The sequence below is a fragment of the Sander lucioperca genome, chromosome 18 (genome assembly GCF_008315115.2).
Source record: "Sander lucioperca isolate FBNREF2018 chromosome 18, SLUC_FBN_1.2, whole genome shotgun sequence".
Classification (NCBI taxonomy): domain Eukaryota; kingdom Metazoa; phylum Chordata; class Actinopteri; order Perciformes; family Percidae; genus Sander; species Sander lucioperca.
In genome coordinates this window covers 8373756-8390881 of record NC_050190.1, presented here as the reverse complement: position 1 = coordinate 8390881, position 17126 = coordinate 8373756, and the positions used below count along the sequence as shown (strand labels likewise).

Sequence of the window (17126 nt, the reverse complement as noted above, 5' to 3'; positions counted from 1 at the left end):
ACTATACTATGGCTTTTTTACCACTATTTTCGACATACTATACTATTGTTTTTATCGACATACTATACTACGGCTTTTCATCACTTTTGTCGACATACTATACTATGGCTTTTTTATCACTTTTTTCGACATACTATACTTTGGCTTTTTTACCACTTTTTTCGACATACTATACTATGGCTTTGTTCGACATACTATACTATGGCTTTTATCGACATACTATACTATGGCTTTTATCGACATACTATACTATGGCTTTGTTCGACATACTATACTATGGCTTTTATCGACATACTATACTATGGCTTTTATCGACATACTATACTATGGCTTTGTTCGACATACTATACTATGGCTTTTTTATCACTAATTTCAACATACTATTCTATTGCTTTTTTTCGCTTTTTTGGACATACTATACTATGAATTTTTTCAACATACCATACTATGGCTTTTTATCAATTTTTCGACATACTATACTATGACATTTTGTCAGAGGACAAGAGGGTGTAATAACATTGTAATTAACAGGTGTTGTAACATTGTAATAAGCAGGTGTAATAACAGTGGTGTTAGACCTTAACATTCACTGCACTACATGACATGAAAAAAGCAGACAGAAAGATAGACTGTTTATTATGTTTATTAGCCACAGAACCAATTTGTTTTTGGCATAGTACAGATATAGTAACTAAGGGACCGCTTTTGTCCTCTTTATCAATTTTTTCCACATACTGGCCTTTTTTAATCACTTTTTTTCAACGAACCTTACTATAACTTTCATAACTTTTCAACATGCCTTTATCCCCACCATACTATTACTTTTTTAACATACTGAAACTTCTGCTTTCTTGCAGTAAAACACTCCAAGTCTTTTGCTGTAGCGAATACTGACGGCGGCAGCATGGAGGAGCTGCGGGAAACGGCCCGGCGACTGACTTCTGACAGCAGCTTCCGAGAGAGTGTGTACAAAATCATTACTCGCAAGGATGCCATGAACAAAACAGAGGATTGAGAAAAAAAGAGCTAAAGCTAAAATAGGAGAAATGGTTCTCATCTTTATTCAGTTCACACAGTGAGTAATGTAGAGATCCTGATCCCAAACCCACCATTAGGATACTGTAGATGATTGTACACAGAAATCTGCAATACGTTTAACAGACATTAACTTAAGCTATTATATGTAACAGCAGTTGTTTTTCAGCCCCCTCATGGATTCACTGGTTCAAAGCCCTTTTCTCCCAAACAGTTCCAGGAATTACGAGTAAGGAAGTTGGACAATTACGACGGCAATTTTCTTGATATTGCTTTAAAGAAAAACAAAAAAACACCTGCAATTTATTTTCTCTTCTGAGTCCCTTATAAGGTCCTCTTTCCCCTGGAAACGTTCCTGTGGTGGACATGCCTGTTAGTTCTAGAGTTTAGATTCTGGAACTGTTTGGTACTAAAGTGCGATAAGAAACCTTCAGATGGGATTAAGCCAAAGAGTAATTATGATGTTAAGAATAACAGGTTCCCTCAGTAAGGTATTGTACTACAGTAACACATAACATGTAATAAATCATAATGTTTTAGTTGGCAGTGTCCGACTCTAGCCTTGTACTTATTTTCTAAAATACTACAATAGATTTACAGTATACAGAAACTATTTAGCAGATAGCACAGACAATGGAAATCCATCTTGTGAAATGTTTGTTTTTATTATTCTGGTTTTGATTGTATGAACAGATTGTGTCCTTTACCTTTAACAGATGTTTTAGAAAAACAATGAACTCACAGATGTTTGATATTGACCTTGACCATTTCATTATTGCTACATCCGAAATCTCTCCTTGATAAAGCAACTCTATGTAAATAATTGAAGCAAGCATTTTATGATAATGCTTACCAGAACTTACCAGAAATGATTCAAAACAGAAGCCCACATGTTGAGAGAAGTCAAGAGGGAACATATTATGGACTGAACAACATGCCTTGATGTGAATAAAGCTGTTTGAACCTTGTACATGTCATTTCATTTATGCAGGTAACAGGCTGTAGGTTCATATCTGGATTCCTTCTCAGCAGCACAGAATATGGCACTATCACTAGTTTAAAAGGAAAAGATATGGATGTATTTCCATCTGAGCAGACTTGGGTGAAGTTCAGTGTGGGAAGAAAGGAGGACCATTACAGGTTACATCTCCAGCTCTCGTTCATCACCAGGACCTGCAGGAAATGAAATAAAAGTGTGATGAATACAGTTGGGAGTCCATTTACTTAAATGAAAAAAGTCATAGTATGTCAAAAAAGTGATAATGAAGCAAAAGTATAGTATTTTTTTTTAATAAAAGTCATATTATAGTATGCCTAAAAACGTCATAGTATAGTATGTTGAAAAAAGTCATAAAAAAAACCATAGTATACTTTGTAAAAAAAAAGTCATAGTATAGTATGTTGAAAGAAGTGATAAAAAATCCATAGTATAGTATGTTTAAAAATTGATAAAAAAAAGTCCTAGTATAGTATGTCAAATAAAATTATAAAAAGCCATAGTATAGTATGTTGAAAAAAAATCATTAAAAGCCAAAGTATGTCTAAAAAGAGTGATAAAAGTCATAGTATAGTATGTAGAAAAAAGTGATCAAAAGCCATAGTATAGTATTTTGAAAAAAGTGATAAAAAAGTCATAGTAAAGTATGTCAAAAAAGAGTGGTAAGTCATAGTATAGAATGTCGGGAAAAAAAGTCAGTGTAGTATGTCTAAAAAGTGATGGCACTATCACTAGTACAAATGAAGCCATCTAAAATTTCCCCTCCAATCTCCAGCCTACTTCCATTCACCCCCGCCCCCCTCCACCTGCATCCTGACAGGGTGTGTCTAAATTCCACTGTAACCACACCCATTCTTTCACGTGCAGGGTTTCACCATATGAGACTTCTTTCACAAGTAGTGAGTGACTTAATCTACCATTTATTGTACATTAAATGAATATTTACTACACTGAAGCTATCCCCCAGAGACATGTAGCAAATCAAGTTCATTCCAAGTCAATGATGTCTATTATACAGTAGTTATAGCCTACTGTAGTAATTGTTCTCTAGTCTAGCTATTTTTTTAGTTAGTCTATTTAGTTATTGTAATTTAGCCCTACATAAGGCCTACATTTGTTTATTTTACCTGTCCACAGTTAAAATGTCGCTCATTTCAAAGGTTAGCTATGTAACCATGTTCCTACACTGGCAATTTTACATACATTATTGCCAAATCAAATTATAAAATGAAAGGATGTTTTGCTGCCTTGTCATCTTTACTAGTTAATATAGACTGAGAAAAATATGAATTCACTGTGCTGCTCAAAGGCTACCACTGTCAGCTATACTGCAACGTTTAGGGTGAAATATTACTTGCATGTTTCTCAATAAGAGTGTCTGTATCCTTTTGTTTAGCTGATGGGCCATCCCTCAGTGCTAGCAGCAACACACAACCCCAAATACCGACCATACGCTGCCAGATAGTGTATCAAACAGCTTAAACTCACACTAAACTGGTGGTCTCAGCAGTGTAAAATGTGCTATTTTAGAAAAATATTTTCACGCTGCCAGCCGGTGCTTTTGGCGCCAACTGTCAGCCCCACATGACGCTCACTTTTTCTGGCTTAACTCAAATGCATGGCCCCTGAAAGTACCGTCATCTGCTGGTGCCTGTACCAGCTTGCAGTCACCTATTGATGGCGTCACGGAGCTCTGTAGCGGACAACCAGCAACTGCTGCTCGGATTTAATCGTTCAATAGCACTATAGACTGTTCACGATTATTATTATTCTACATACGTATTTCTTTATGTAAAGAACATTTTGTCAGTTTGTCCAAGCCTGTACCGCTGCTGCACTGCAGATAAAATCAGCTGCTCAGATGCCCACGGATAATTACGTTATTCCTTATCATTCATTTTCCTCCATATTGCTTTATTTTCGTGCAGTTCTGTTTAGCTTTCATGGCCATAATAAGTGATCAGCTGATTTTCAACCGCTTCAGCGCATGGGCGTAAATCTGATCTAACAGTAGGGGGGGGACAATAAACATAAAATTTCTGAAGAGCAATTTTTGAAGGGGACACAAATAATACAGCCAATTATACTCGTAGAGGACATGTGTACACAGAGCAAAGCCTTAATACTATCATTAGTGTAGCATGGAGACTGTACCATTATCCTTCTTTTCAGTGTTTCTCTTGATTCAATGAAAAAGCTGACTAAATTGACAAAAATATTCTTCTTTAAAACCATGTATTTATGTTTAGGTTGTTTACAATCAAGCCACAAAAATACCTTAAAACATAATGACTTTCAAAAAGTGTCCCCATATAAAAGAAATACAATGCTTTTGTACACTTGTTAAATTAGCTGATAATAATGTAAATTAGTGAGCCACTGATAAAGCTCATCTGCTAACCATGACGGCCACACACCTCCAAAAATATGAACTAAGCTCAACACACTTACCTGAGACTCTCCACCTGACTGTCCCTGGTCTCCCTGAGACTCTCCACCTGACTGTCCCTGGTCTCCCTGAGACTCTCCACCTGACTGTCCCTGGTCTCCCTGTTCCTCAGTTCTGTCTCCTTTGCCAGTGACATAGTGACGTTATTATTTCCATAAGCACCCGTTCGTATAAAGATGTTACCAAATTGTCTTGATATAGGACTTAATGTACTTGGCGTTTTGGTGTAGGCCTACTGAAAAAGGATCTTATGCCTGTTTTTCTTTTCTCTGTCATTTTATCTGAGCAACAACAACACAAATCTTTAATGTCATATGTCTAAATATGAGTTAGGTTCATAGGTTCACCACGGTCATATTATAATTATAAAATGATCTTGCGTCCTCCACATAAATATTAGGTTTCTTCTGGGACAGAGGATATATATTTAACTGATCTGCCACTTAACTTCATAGTGAGCAAAACACAACTGTAGATCTTCAATATTGACCCTAATATCAGTTCACACACATAACGTTAGGCTTATCGCCGTGGTAACGTTAGTTGTAGTGGGTGCATTTCTATCCAACAAGCTATTAAACAAGCTAGGTAAGGTTACATTATATTACTAACATAGCAAACTTTTTTGTCATGACTAATTCATTAATTACTCAGCATCATTTCTATTTGAGAAAAGAAAAACTTCATCCGATGTTTAATGTGAATAAAATAGCCTTGAACCGCCTACTTACTACATTCCTGTCACTACCTGATGTGACTGTGAGTGCAGATCCTAAGTACAGCAGGCAGTGGACCAAACCACTGTGAGGCAAGGGAGGGGGGACTCAAAATGTTTCTAAACTTAAAAAGTATTTTTTGGGGTTTGTATTGTTTTACTACTTACACAGATATTTTAAGTATACATCATTATGTTATTTACAATACACAGCATTGTTTTAATGATATTTCTAGGGGGGGACAACCCTTAGATGGGGGGGGTCCTGACCCACCCGACCCCCCTGGGATTTACACCCTTGCTTCAGCGGGCGGGTGGTTCTGACCCACGATATTTTTCCAAACTGTAAAAGTATTTTCTTTTTGTAAAAAAACATTCTGTGGGTTTGTCCGATGTTACGTGCCGCTGCAGATAAAGTCAGCTGATGAGTCCCGCACACAGTTCCGCTTTTTCCTAATCCATATCATTCATAGTATTGTAGTTCTTTTGAATAACAGCTTTCATGGAGAGAACGGTTCTGTAGTACAGGCGTGTCTCCCTCAGCTGTATCGCTACTTCCTTAAAGCATCAAAACAAACGAGCCATCTGTAGCCTATCTGGGTTTTACAAAATGCTTCAGCAGAATATTGCGTTTTTATTTTTCAGCCACGGCCCGGCCAGGGACCCATCATGGACATGCCGGGGCCCCAGCACAGAGGGAGCAGAAATTTTAGATGGCTTCATCTGTATGTCGAAAAAGTGATTAAAAAAAAGTCATAGTATAGAATGTCGAAAAAAAAGTCATAGTGTAGTATGTCAAAAAGTCAAAGGTCATAGTATAGTATGTCTTATGCATGTCAAAAAAAGTCATCGTACGCTATGTCGAATAAAGGTCGCAAAAAGGTCATAGTATGTCGAAAATAAACTTAGTTGTTGAAAAAAAAGTCATAGTATAGTATTTCGAAAAAGTCTTATGCATGTCGAAAAAAGTCACAGTATAGTATGTTGAGAGTCATAGTACAATATGTCAAAAAAAGTTATAGTATAGTTTATCGAAAAAAAGCCATAGTACGGTATGTCGAAAAAAGGTCATAGTATAGTATGTCGTAAAAAGGTCATAGTAGGTCGAAAATAAACTTAGTATGTTGAAAAAAAGTCAGTATAGTATGTCAAAGATAAAGTCATAATATGTTGTAAAGAAGTCAGAGTACAGTATTTCGAAAGTCATTCGGAAAAAAATCAGTTAAAGTAGGTGGAAAAACAGGTCAGTCGAAAAAAAAGTTATAGTATAGTATGTCAAAAAAAGTCATGGTATAGTAGGTCTAAAAAAAGTCATAGTATAGTATGTTGAAAAAAGGTCATAATACAGTGCCTGAGTAAATGTACTTAAATGCTGGCATTCTCTGCAACCGTACAAAACATTGTACACTCAAAGTGTTACACTTTTGGACTAAAAAACAATATTATTCAGAGCATACAGAATTTTTAAAGATCCGTTATTATGATGTTTTTACAAGAAACTAACTGGTGCACACATGATTTGGATCTTAAAAAAACCAGCTATAAGGATTTTGAGGTGTTAAGATCAGATGATGAGTGTCATATAAAGACAATATAAGAGCAGTAGGCCCCTTGAAGATGAGCTGGTCTCTTGCGGTTTACTGCAAAATCAATTTAATAAATGCCAAATGTAAAACTAAACTACATTACACAATAAGTGTAATGATAACAAATGTGATTCTTTGATGTCATTTTTCAGTAGCTGTCAAATCTATGCAACAAGAGTGAGTTAAAATCATCCAAAAGTCTGCAGTTTATCTGTTCCTCTTACCCCTCTGATCTACTTATACAGTATTTTCTGTTTTATTTATAATTTAACTGTAGCTGAAAATGTGTGGTTTACTTAGAGGTATTTACTGCAGCTTTTACTACAGCGTTCTAATGTAACCTTTTTTTAGATTGGCGAGCTCATCTTTTCAGACACCTTCGTAAGCACCCACAAATCTGCCGTCTCATCCCTCCAACCTTACATCACCTCCCCGTGATTATCTGGTGGCAACAGCGTGGCTCAGTCAGGGCCATAAGCCTGTCAGTCCCCTGCTGGTATAATGCTGCATTACTGGCTTTTCTCTCAGTAGTTAGTGACGTTAGGAGGTATCAGGCTGTCTGAAATGCTCGGTCCAGTCTACCTTGTGGCCACAGGAACATTGACTGACTGTGTAGGTTAAGGTTTTAAAGGACTTCTGCCTGAATGAGTGACAAGGAGGAATGCTGCAGTAATGTCCCTGCCGTGTTTTTCCAAAGAAACGAACAAAATGAGCCGCCGTAGAGCCAGCTCCCCACAGGCGGCCCCTCATATTCCCACACATCTCTCTGCTCAGTCGTTCGCCTTTCGCTGCTCCATCCGGATTTCTATTGCTATGGCAACGCCTACACCTGAGGGCAAAAACCCCATGTGTATCTCCCTTTTCTTTTAATCTGAGAGACTGTAGGATTAGAGCAGCCAGAGGCCTTAAAAGCCTGTTGTTGGCTTGCATGTTGGCTCATGAGCAGATGCATTTTTTTCTCCGTCAAGTCGGGGTCAGTGTGATCAAGGGTTGTTGTGTTGTTGTTTATAATTGCAAGCACTGAAAGGCAACAGCAAGTAACAAAACAGAAGGCATTGCATAACCTGCGAAAGCAATAAAAACTCGTACCTGTTGACTCAGGTCAGCAGGTGGCTGTGTTGGGAGCAGACCGGCTTTGGGGGGAATAAAAGGTGGCTGTCTCTCAGAGCGCTATTGCAATCTGACGTGGAGAGGTGAGACAGAGGGAGTCCTTGAAGGGAAAAAGACTGCAGGAATCAACGTCCTCTGATGCTTCATCAGCACGGGGGCTCGTGCGCACGGCCCTCCTGTGCTGCATTGTCAGCGGTTAGGTACAGACAAGCGTCCAGCCCGGGGCTTTACTTCCATGCTATATCGAGCTGTGTCACAGTGCGTGTACAAAAGCATCCCTCATTTGCTTTGGGGGTCTAGAACCATTTGCGCTTCATTTACCCTTACAGGAGTGCTCCCGTAAAAGCCTCTGCAGTTGTCATGGAGTTGTGCTTCCTGGTAAACAATAACTCTTTTCATTCCAGCACAGCTTTCAGTCCAGTAGCCAAGATCGACAGAGTAGAGGGCAAAGAGAAAGAGAGAGGAGGGGTTGTGTGTCTGCACAAGGCAGCTCTCTCCACACTCTAATCTAATATGAAGCCCACTGTACTTGCCTTACAGGCTCTACTGTTCATTTAGAACAGCTGATGAAGATTGCAGTCTCATTATATCCACGGTACAAAACGATTTGGTTTGCTTTGAAAGGATCTATAATAAAAACGGATGGTCAAAAATGTAAACAAATCAGCTGATGGGTGAAGATATGTAAGGAAAAAAATAACACTGTGGCTCTTTATGGGAAGAAGGGTAAAGCTGTTGAGTGATGAGGGCCATAATGAAGGCAAGAGCCAAGCACATGACCAGAAGTACGCGGTTCAAAACGAAGCTGTGAGTTTATTTCTCATTCAGGCTGGCTTTGAGTTGAGCTTCAAGGGCCATTTTATCAAACGTACGCATGTTGGTCTCCTCCCGCACTTTGTCTCGTACGTGAAAAGAGGCTTGGGCCACCGAGCGAGCGCTCTCCAGCACCGCCCGCTTTTCCTTGAAGATCTGCTCGCTCTTCTCCAGCTTCCTCTCGATGGACTGCAGCAGCTCAAGGCGCCTCTGCTTCTCTTCCTCTTCCACTCGCTGCCTGTTGAGCTTCTGCAGTTTCTCCTTCTCCTGCCGGCTCTGGACGGCCCGCTGAGCTTTCTCTTTGGCCCTCTCCTCGGCCACCAAAGCCGCCTGCTGGGCTCGTTTCTCTGCCTCCTTCACGCGAGCCTCCAGAAGCTGCTGCTGCTGCCTCTCGCGCTTCTCTGCCGCTTTGCGTGCTTTCTGGATCTGCTTCTCCTCACGCTTGGCCTTTTCTTTCAGCTCCTGCCCCCGACGCTCGACTATCTGCTCGTAATTCTCCAGGGAGCGGCTGAGCTTCTCCTCCGCTGCCCTCCTGGCCTCCTCCCTCTCCTCCTGCTCTCTGCGGGCGATCTCCTGTATCAGGGCTGCGTGACGTCTCTTCTCCGCTTTGTTCAGACCGCGCCTCTCCTCCTGGCTCTGGTGCTCCTTCTCTTGCCTCTTCAGCTCAGCCATGGTGAGTTTCTCCTTCAGCAGCAGCCTCTCCTGTTCCAGCATGGCCGCCCTCTCCTCCTCCAGGGCCTTCAGGTTCTGCTCCTGCAGGGCTTTCTTATGTTTCTCCTCTCGCGCCGCCTGCTGTAACCTCAGCAGACGGTTGCGCTCCTGCTGCTCCGAGAGCTCCCTCCACCGCTCCTCGCTTTCCTCAGCCTGTCTCATTTTGGCAGCCGTCGATTGTCGCTCCTGCTGGCTGAGTCTTCGCTGGCGGATCGTCACCTGGGTCTGCCACACCCGCTGGCACTGAAGCACCGCGCGCTGCTTCTCCCTGTCCTCCTGTTCCCGGCGTAGCTCGTCCATTCGGCGCTCGCTGTCCCACTGTAGGTGAGCCACGTAGCGAGTCTGACTCATGATGTCTTCCTCCTGGTATCTGGCAAGCATTAACGCTGCGATCTTGCGGTCGCGCTCGGACACGGCCTTCAGACCTCGACGCCTCACCTCCTTCACTATGCGCTCGACCTTCTGCGTCGTCTGAAGGGAATGGCTCAGGTCGCCGAGGCTGAGGCTGCGGCCCATCAGGGAGTTGAAAGTGGCCATAGTGCGAGCTCGAGGACTGGAGGATTTGGCCCAGTGATCTCGTGGACCGTCCCAGCTGTAAGAAGAGGAAGCACCTGACTCTGATGAGGTGCATGTAGTAGTAGTTGTGGTGGTGGAGGTGGAAGAGCAGACGGGATCCTTCCTCCGCTGTAAGGACTCCAGCGAATGGCTTTTTCCTTGCACCTTGGAGTGAAGGCCAAGATGTCCATTGTGCTGAGAGAACTGTGCTCCTGTTATGCCATTCAGAGGCGTCCCAGAGCTCTTAACTGCAGGCTTTGTCCCTGATGACGCTAATGTAGAGTTGGCTCTGGGGAAGGAGGGGGGTTTTGGTGTCGATCTGGGGAAAGTGTTTGAAGATTTACCGCCTGAGGACTTCCTGACTACCGGCGGAGGGCCGGACGAGAGCGGCCGTGTGGTCTTTAATTGCTCAGATGGGGAGGACAAAGGATGCTTGGCGGATCCTTGGAAACCACCCTTGGAGGATGGTGTAGAGGTTGTGGAAGCAGATTTTGAGGACTGAGATTTAGGGGAGGTACTGGAGCTGGGAGCTTTAGATAAAAGAGCTGTGCCTGTTTTAGAGGTTGGACCTGGTGCCGTGGCTCTAGAGGATGCTACGAAATCAGGGGCTGCGCTGGAGGTCACTGGCCCAGATTTAGGAGGCTGAGCGGAGCCAGAGGAGACTTTGTGCTGCTGCTGCTGCTCCGCAGAGGAGGGTGACGCACTGCTGCCGGTATTGACTGTCGCCTGCAGGATCCTTCTTTTTTCTTCTCGGACAATCCTCTCCCTCTCCTCCCTGCACTGCCTGAGTTTGGTGTGCCTGTCCTTCTCGTAGACTTCAAACAGTCCTGTCGCAACACGCATGGAGCGGCCGGGAGCCTCCCGGGCAAAGTCAGCCAGCGGACGGGGCAGGAGCTCTACAGGTTTGACCCCACATCGAGCACACGCCTCCAGAGAGTGAGGGCTTGTCAACACGTAGCGGCTACCCTCTGCGGCTGGGGAGTCAAAGTTATACAGGTCCAGGTGCAATTTTGGTGACGGAGCTCTGTCAGTCTGAGTCTGTGGTTGCTCAGGTGGGGCCCCCTGAGAGGAGGCGTCTGGCCCCGCCGGGGAAGCGGCGTGGCAGGGGCTCCGTTCAGGACTGCCGGAGGGCGGCGTCTTGAATCCGGCATCCCCATCCTCCTCTGTTGTCGCACCATCGGCCTGTTCTGGCAGCCGAGGGTCTTCAGTGGCCACGGCTGATGTGTCGAGGTGCGGGCCTTTACACTTGTTCTGCTCCTCAGCCTCCGAGGGGTCGACCATAGTTGGCTAATACTGCAGGTAGAGAAGAGGGAGGGGGGCAGGAGTCGATGGAGGGAGATATGTGAGGGGATGTGGATAAAATAGTTGGAAGAGGTTTCAATTAGAGGATTATAGCATTCAGTCCAGAGCTTAAGAGAGATGCAGTGTGCGGGGGAGGGTCATAACGTAGGTTCAGAGATGCATGCATGCATGAACACATATTCATGCACTGATTTTTACACCAGATGAGACATTTCCCCTTCAGGGAACTGACATAACACATGACAAAGAAAGAAAAAAAAACCAACCAGAGTCCTTTAATAGAGAGTCTATTTTTGGCAGAGTTACTAGGCTGAGAGAATTTGATTACTCATAGCAATATTTTTCACTCTACATCACACAATAAACCTAAGAATACCTTTGAAATTAAACCAGGTTCTGCAACATATATATTATTAACCAGTTGATAGTAAAAGTTGGATTTAAAACAAGAGATTCTAGCTGGTAAACAAACACTGGACAAATCTACTAAGCTCTCTGTTCACCATCATGGACCTACAAACAGTACAGGCCTAGACTTTTCTGATCTGCCCTTTCACATTAAAAACGACTCAGGGTCAAATTCTAAAGAAATATTATATTAGATATGTTTAATTCTATTAGATATGTTTAGCTGGTGTTTACTGTTGTGTTACAAAGAGTATATTTCCTATATTTACTGCTGTTTCATCCCGTGGTTTGGTTGTATTTCATGCGGTGTTGTTGCACCACACAAACATCCACTGACCTGCCAGTTTGTAAAAGGTTTTCTAAACCGCTGCTTTGTTCCCCTTTAATCCGTCCAGTGTCCCTTGCTCCCTGCATAATATCAGGTTCCAGGGAAAAGGCTGCGGCCGTCGACCCAACGATGGAGCTTCACATCGTCGCAACCTCCCGCGACGCGACAGAGAGACGGAGCCTTTTCACAGCCTGTCGGTCCACTGAGCAGCTGGGAGCAACGTTAAATCTGTGCTCTGCAAGATTACAAAGAAATACTAAACCGTCCACAGTGTGACATGTAGGCTACTTTTCACGTCGAAAGAAATCTCCTATCCAGCTTCCTCTGAGTCTGATCCTCCCTCAGCAAAGTGCATCCCGTAAACATCCGCGGTCTCCACCTGCTATTCAGCAGCATCCCTCCATCTCAGCCTCCTTAGCTCCGCCTGCCTGTGGCAATATGCTAAAAATACGGTCTGCACGCTGCATTAAACCAAGCGCTCGTACACGCAAATGACATGCTTTTAACACGTATAGTCTAACAAAACAGTGGCCTAATGGGGTCGACTGTGTTTAGCCTTGAGCAAAGTTCTTCCTATAGGATATTTATCCACCAAAGAGATATATACATCCATCAAAATGTCTTTTTAATAATGTTAATCCGATTTTACAAAATATTTACCGCTTCCAAGAAGCGTACTACACAAATCTGTAAAAACAAAATGTAAAAGACATTGTTTGAAAGTCGAATCTATAAATAGATGTTTAATCTGTTCAGGCTGGTCTATCAAAAGTCAAATCACCGCATGTAACAGCTGCCATCTGCCACCATGGCTATGTGTGAAATTAATTAGACTGTAATTACTCAAAACAGCCGCTAGATGGCTCTATAATATAATAGATTCCTGCTTTGAGTTTCTCGCAGACAAAGGAGGGTCAGCAGCCAATCAGCATCGTTACAGCTCATCGCGTCAGGGTGCAAGAAGTATTCAGGTTATTATTATACATCCATGACTCTGATCCTTTATTGAAGTAAAAGCAGAAATACCTGACTGTGGAAATAAAGTACAAGATCTACATTGAAAATGTTACTTAAGTGCCTAAGTAGCCCATTGAGCAGCAAAATGTAGTTAAAGTATCAAAATAAAAGTACTTGTGGTGCTGAAACAAATTGTGCTTTACAATTTTATATGGTATTATTGGATTATTTTGACTGATGTATTCATGTGTAATTAGCATTTTACTGTTTGTTTTACTGTAGTTTAAGATGTGGAGCGGTTATATTTTATATAGCCTACTGTTGGGTAGTTCTAATATATTTTACGTAAACTAAAAAAAATACAGTGAATACTCTCGACGAAGGTCCCAAGAGGCCGAAACGTTAGAATCTTTAAATTGTCATGCCGAGGAGGAGCAGATTGCAGGAGCTTACTTTTTTTAAGTCTATTTTACATACAAAACATGATTATCATCGTTATCATGTTGTAGTTTAATCTTAGTCTGCAAAGTAACTAGTAACTACAGCTAATGAACAAATGTAGAGGAGCAACGTTATAACATAGCAGTAACAGGAAATACTCGAGGAAAGTACAATTAGGCCTAGGCCCAGATTTGTACCTCAGTAGGCTACAGTAAGTAAGTGTACTTAGTTACATTCCACCACTGGAGATTATAGGAGTTGAACTACAACAGGTTTTATTATTAAATGCAACATGCTGTATGTCTGTAAGGAGGCTATCAATAGCCTTTTCCTTATATGATAAAATATAAAAACAGACATGAGCATCTACATTTCTAAATGTTTCAATTTTTTATTCTACTTATATATTATAGTTTCACTTTCACATTGTTTATTGTTATTTATAGACAATCTATAATTATATCTATTAAGTTTCTTAACTAATATATGTAATATGGAGACATTAGTTTCACACAAAAAAACAAAAACATCACAGCAGTTTCACCCAGCTAAATCATGTGTGTTGATTTAAGTTAAAAATCGATTCTAGTTTACAGCACCCATCGCAGTTATTTTATGTGGAGTTTGTATGTTTTCGGCATGATGGGCCTTTTTGACTGATAAGCAGGTGGAGGTAATAAAAATAATCATGGCTGAATTCCATTTAGCTGCTTCAGTTTCAGGGTTCTGGTATTGTGCATGCTGGCTCACTGTCATGACTTACTGGGACACTTGAACAGAACAGAGACAAAATTTATGTTTACGGTTTTCCTACAATGACAAGTCAAAATGTGTGCTGTGAAAAAGCAACCTATAGATTGTATATTATTATCCCGCACAAGTAGGCTCAGGAAGAGTTTCTTCCCTGAGGCTGTGACCCTGCTAAACTCTAACCCTTCACTCTAAAATTACACACCTTGAACTATACTGCACTGCTCAATACTTTATTGGTCAGTTTTTTACTTGTCAGTTACTTGTACTATTTATATTTGTTTTCATTTGATTTATTTAAAAAACATCACTGTTTAACTATGTTCTGTACATATATCATCCAACTGCACATTCATTGATGTTCATACTACATTTGCAGTCCCTACTGTCTACATTTTAATATATTCACTGCAATACTTACTCCTGCACTTTCTGTATATATATATATATACTAGGTGCACTAGTACACTAGGTGCACTAGTATATATAGCAGTTAACACAGGGATAGGCTTCTTAATTTAATGAATATTTATTGGTAACATTTGACTTTACGACTCCTTATTTAGCATTTATAAGCAGTACATAAACATTATTATTAATTCCACTATAATGTACAGTAGTTGTAAGCAAATATAAGAGTTGTATAGTAATGTACAGTATTCGTAAACAATTATAACGTCTGTTTTGAAGACATTTATATTATTACAACTGTGTTTTACTATGTTGTCATTCATTATCTGATATACACCAGCACCAGTACAGGTGCCCAGGAGAAATACACTAATTAACACTTGTATTTGCTAACAAATACATCAAAGTGTGTAATAAATAATTTAATAAATGTATAGGAGGACTTGAAGTAAAGTCTTGTCGATTTGTTTAAGTCTAAATACAGTTTTCTATTTTTTATGAAATGATTCTGATTCTCTAGTCTTGATCAACGACAGTACATTAACAAGAAAATTGCCTCACATCCGGCGCCTCTGAATGTTCCCCTGGATGTCCCTCAGTCTCAGTGTGTTGCTGTTCTCAAACTCTGTTTGTTTCAGGAAACCACAACAAACTTTGAGCTAGCAAGTTACACTCTGAAAATGGAAAATTTTGATTGTGCGTGGAGCCTGCTTGGTTCTTTCGGGGAATGATTGTAAAGATTTATAAGTATGTTTACAGCATTTCCTCTCTAACTGGGATATTTTAGGACCAATTGGTGGTAATGCTGTGGACGAAGAGCAAATTATGTTTAACCATGTATCTAGCTGATTTAAATAGCTCATGTTACTGTATTGTGTGAACAGTTAACTTCATTTAATATTGTATGTGTTGTTTTCTTTTGCGGGGTGTAAATGTTCCACCAAAACAAGTTCCTTCCCGAGACTATTTAGCAGAGCCACCGCCGCTGCGTCCGGAGCTTAGCACCGCCCAAGACAATTGTGATTGGTTTAAAGAAATACAAACAACCCAGAGCGTTTTTTTTTCTTCTATCCCAGAATGTATGAGCAATGTAGCACACATTACTCAACAGTGCTGTGGAGATAGATCTGGCAATGCGAGACTACTGATTCTCTTAAATGACTAAGTCTCTAACTCGGACTTCCATGGTTTCTACGTGACATAGCAGATTTCAGAGTTCTAAAGCTTCCATGGGTCAACTACAGCCCCAGTCTCTCACTGACTATGAATAAGAATAAACTGGAACAGACGATGAGTAATTCAATAAAAATGAAAACTGGGACATAAGTTTGGTTACTTAACTGATCCGTCCGTGTACAGGAGATTTAGTTAGATGTGAAAGGTCACTTGATATAATCAGGTAGTCTGGTTGAGAGCTCTCTTTTTCAAGGGACCAGAGAACAACAAACACTCACAATAACACAGCGATATTCAAAGACACTCCTACTAGTTACTGCTACTTTTGCTATTACTACTTTTTGTACTACTAACACAAAATACTGCTTCTGTAGTCTTGCATAACCAGACCTATCTCCACAGTGCTGTGGACTAAGGTCTGGCTACACCGCACATACATTCTAGGATAGGAGAAAAAAATGCTTTGGGTTGTTTGCGACGCTAAACTCCGGACGCAGCGACGGTGACTCTGCAAAATAGTCTCAGGTAGGAACTTGTTTTGGTGGAACATTTGCACCCCGCAAAAGAAAACACCATATACAATATTAAATGAAGTTAACTGTTGACACAATATAGTAACATGAGCTATTTAAATGAGCTTGATACATGGTTAAACGTAATTTGCTCTGGAGCACTAAACGCTGTAGGGCCAAAATACATTTCTAATCTGCTGCTATGAACCATCCAGACCTCTCAGGTGGTCCAGGACAGGTCTGCTTTCTATCCCGAGTCAGAACTGAACACGGAGAAGCAGAGTTCAGTTTTTATGCACCACATATCTGGAAAACAGCAGGTCTGCTGCCACTCTTAGTTCTTTTAAAGGCTTAAGACTTCTTTTTGATGCTGCCTTTTTTAAGTAATTGTTTATTTCTTACACTGCACTGTAACTTTTATTCTTGTATTTTACATCGGTCTTATTGTATTTTAGCTTTAATTGTTTTTTAACTGCTCTTTTAATGTTTTATGTAAAGCACTTTGAATTGCCTTGTCGCTGAAATGTGCTATACAAATAAAGCTGCCTTGCCTAACCACTTCGTCCACAGCGCTCCCACCAATCGGTCGCAAAACGTCCCAGTTAGAGAGGAAATGCCGTGAACATGTTCTTTGTGAATCTTTACAATCGTTCCCCGAAAGAACCAAGCAGACCTGCCTTGTTGCACGATCCAAATTTTCTTCCAAACTTGCCATTTTCAGTGTGTAGCCTGCTAGCTGGAAGTTTGCTGTTGTTTCCCGAAGATAACGGAGTTTGACAACGGCAACACACATAGAGCGGAAGGTGAGGGACATCATGTCAGACAATTATCCTGGAAATGTACAGTCGTTGATCCAGGCTACTGCTGCTG

The 17126-nt window shown here is 41.2% G+C and overlaps 1 protein-coding gene across 1 annotated transcript; it reads right to left on the bottom strand.

The window, feature by feature from the left end:
• Positions 1-625: 625 nt before the first annotated feature.
• ccdc177 (coiled-coil domain containing 177) lies at positions 626-12522 on the bottom strand. The gene is made up of 3 exons (XM_031309692.2): positions 12019-12522; positions 7872-11264; positions 626-2208 (listed from the first exon to the last, which is right to left on the bottom strand). The coding sequence occupies exon 2, from the start codon at positions 11250-11252 to the stop codon at positions 8706-8708; it is 2547 nt and encodes an 848-aa protein (XP_031165552.1). The 5' UTR covers positions 11253-11264; positions 12019-12522; the 3' UTR covers positions 626-2208; positions 7872-8705.
• Between the last annotated feature and the right edge of the window lie 4604 nt (positions 12523-17126).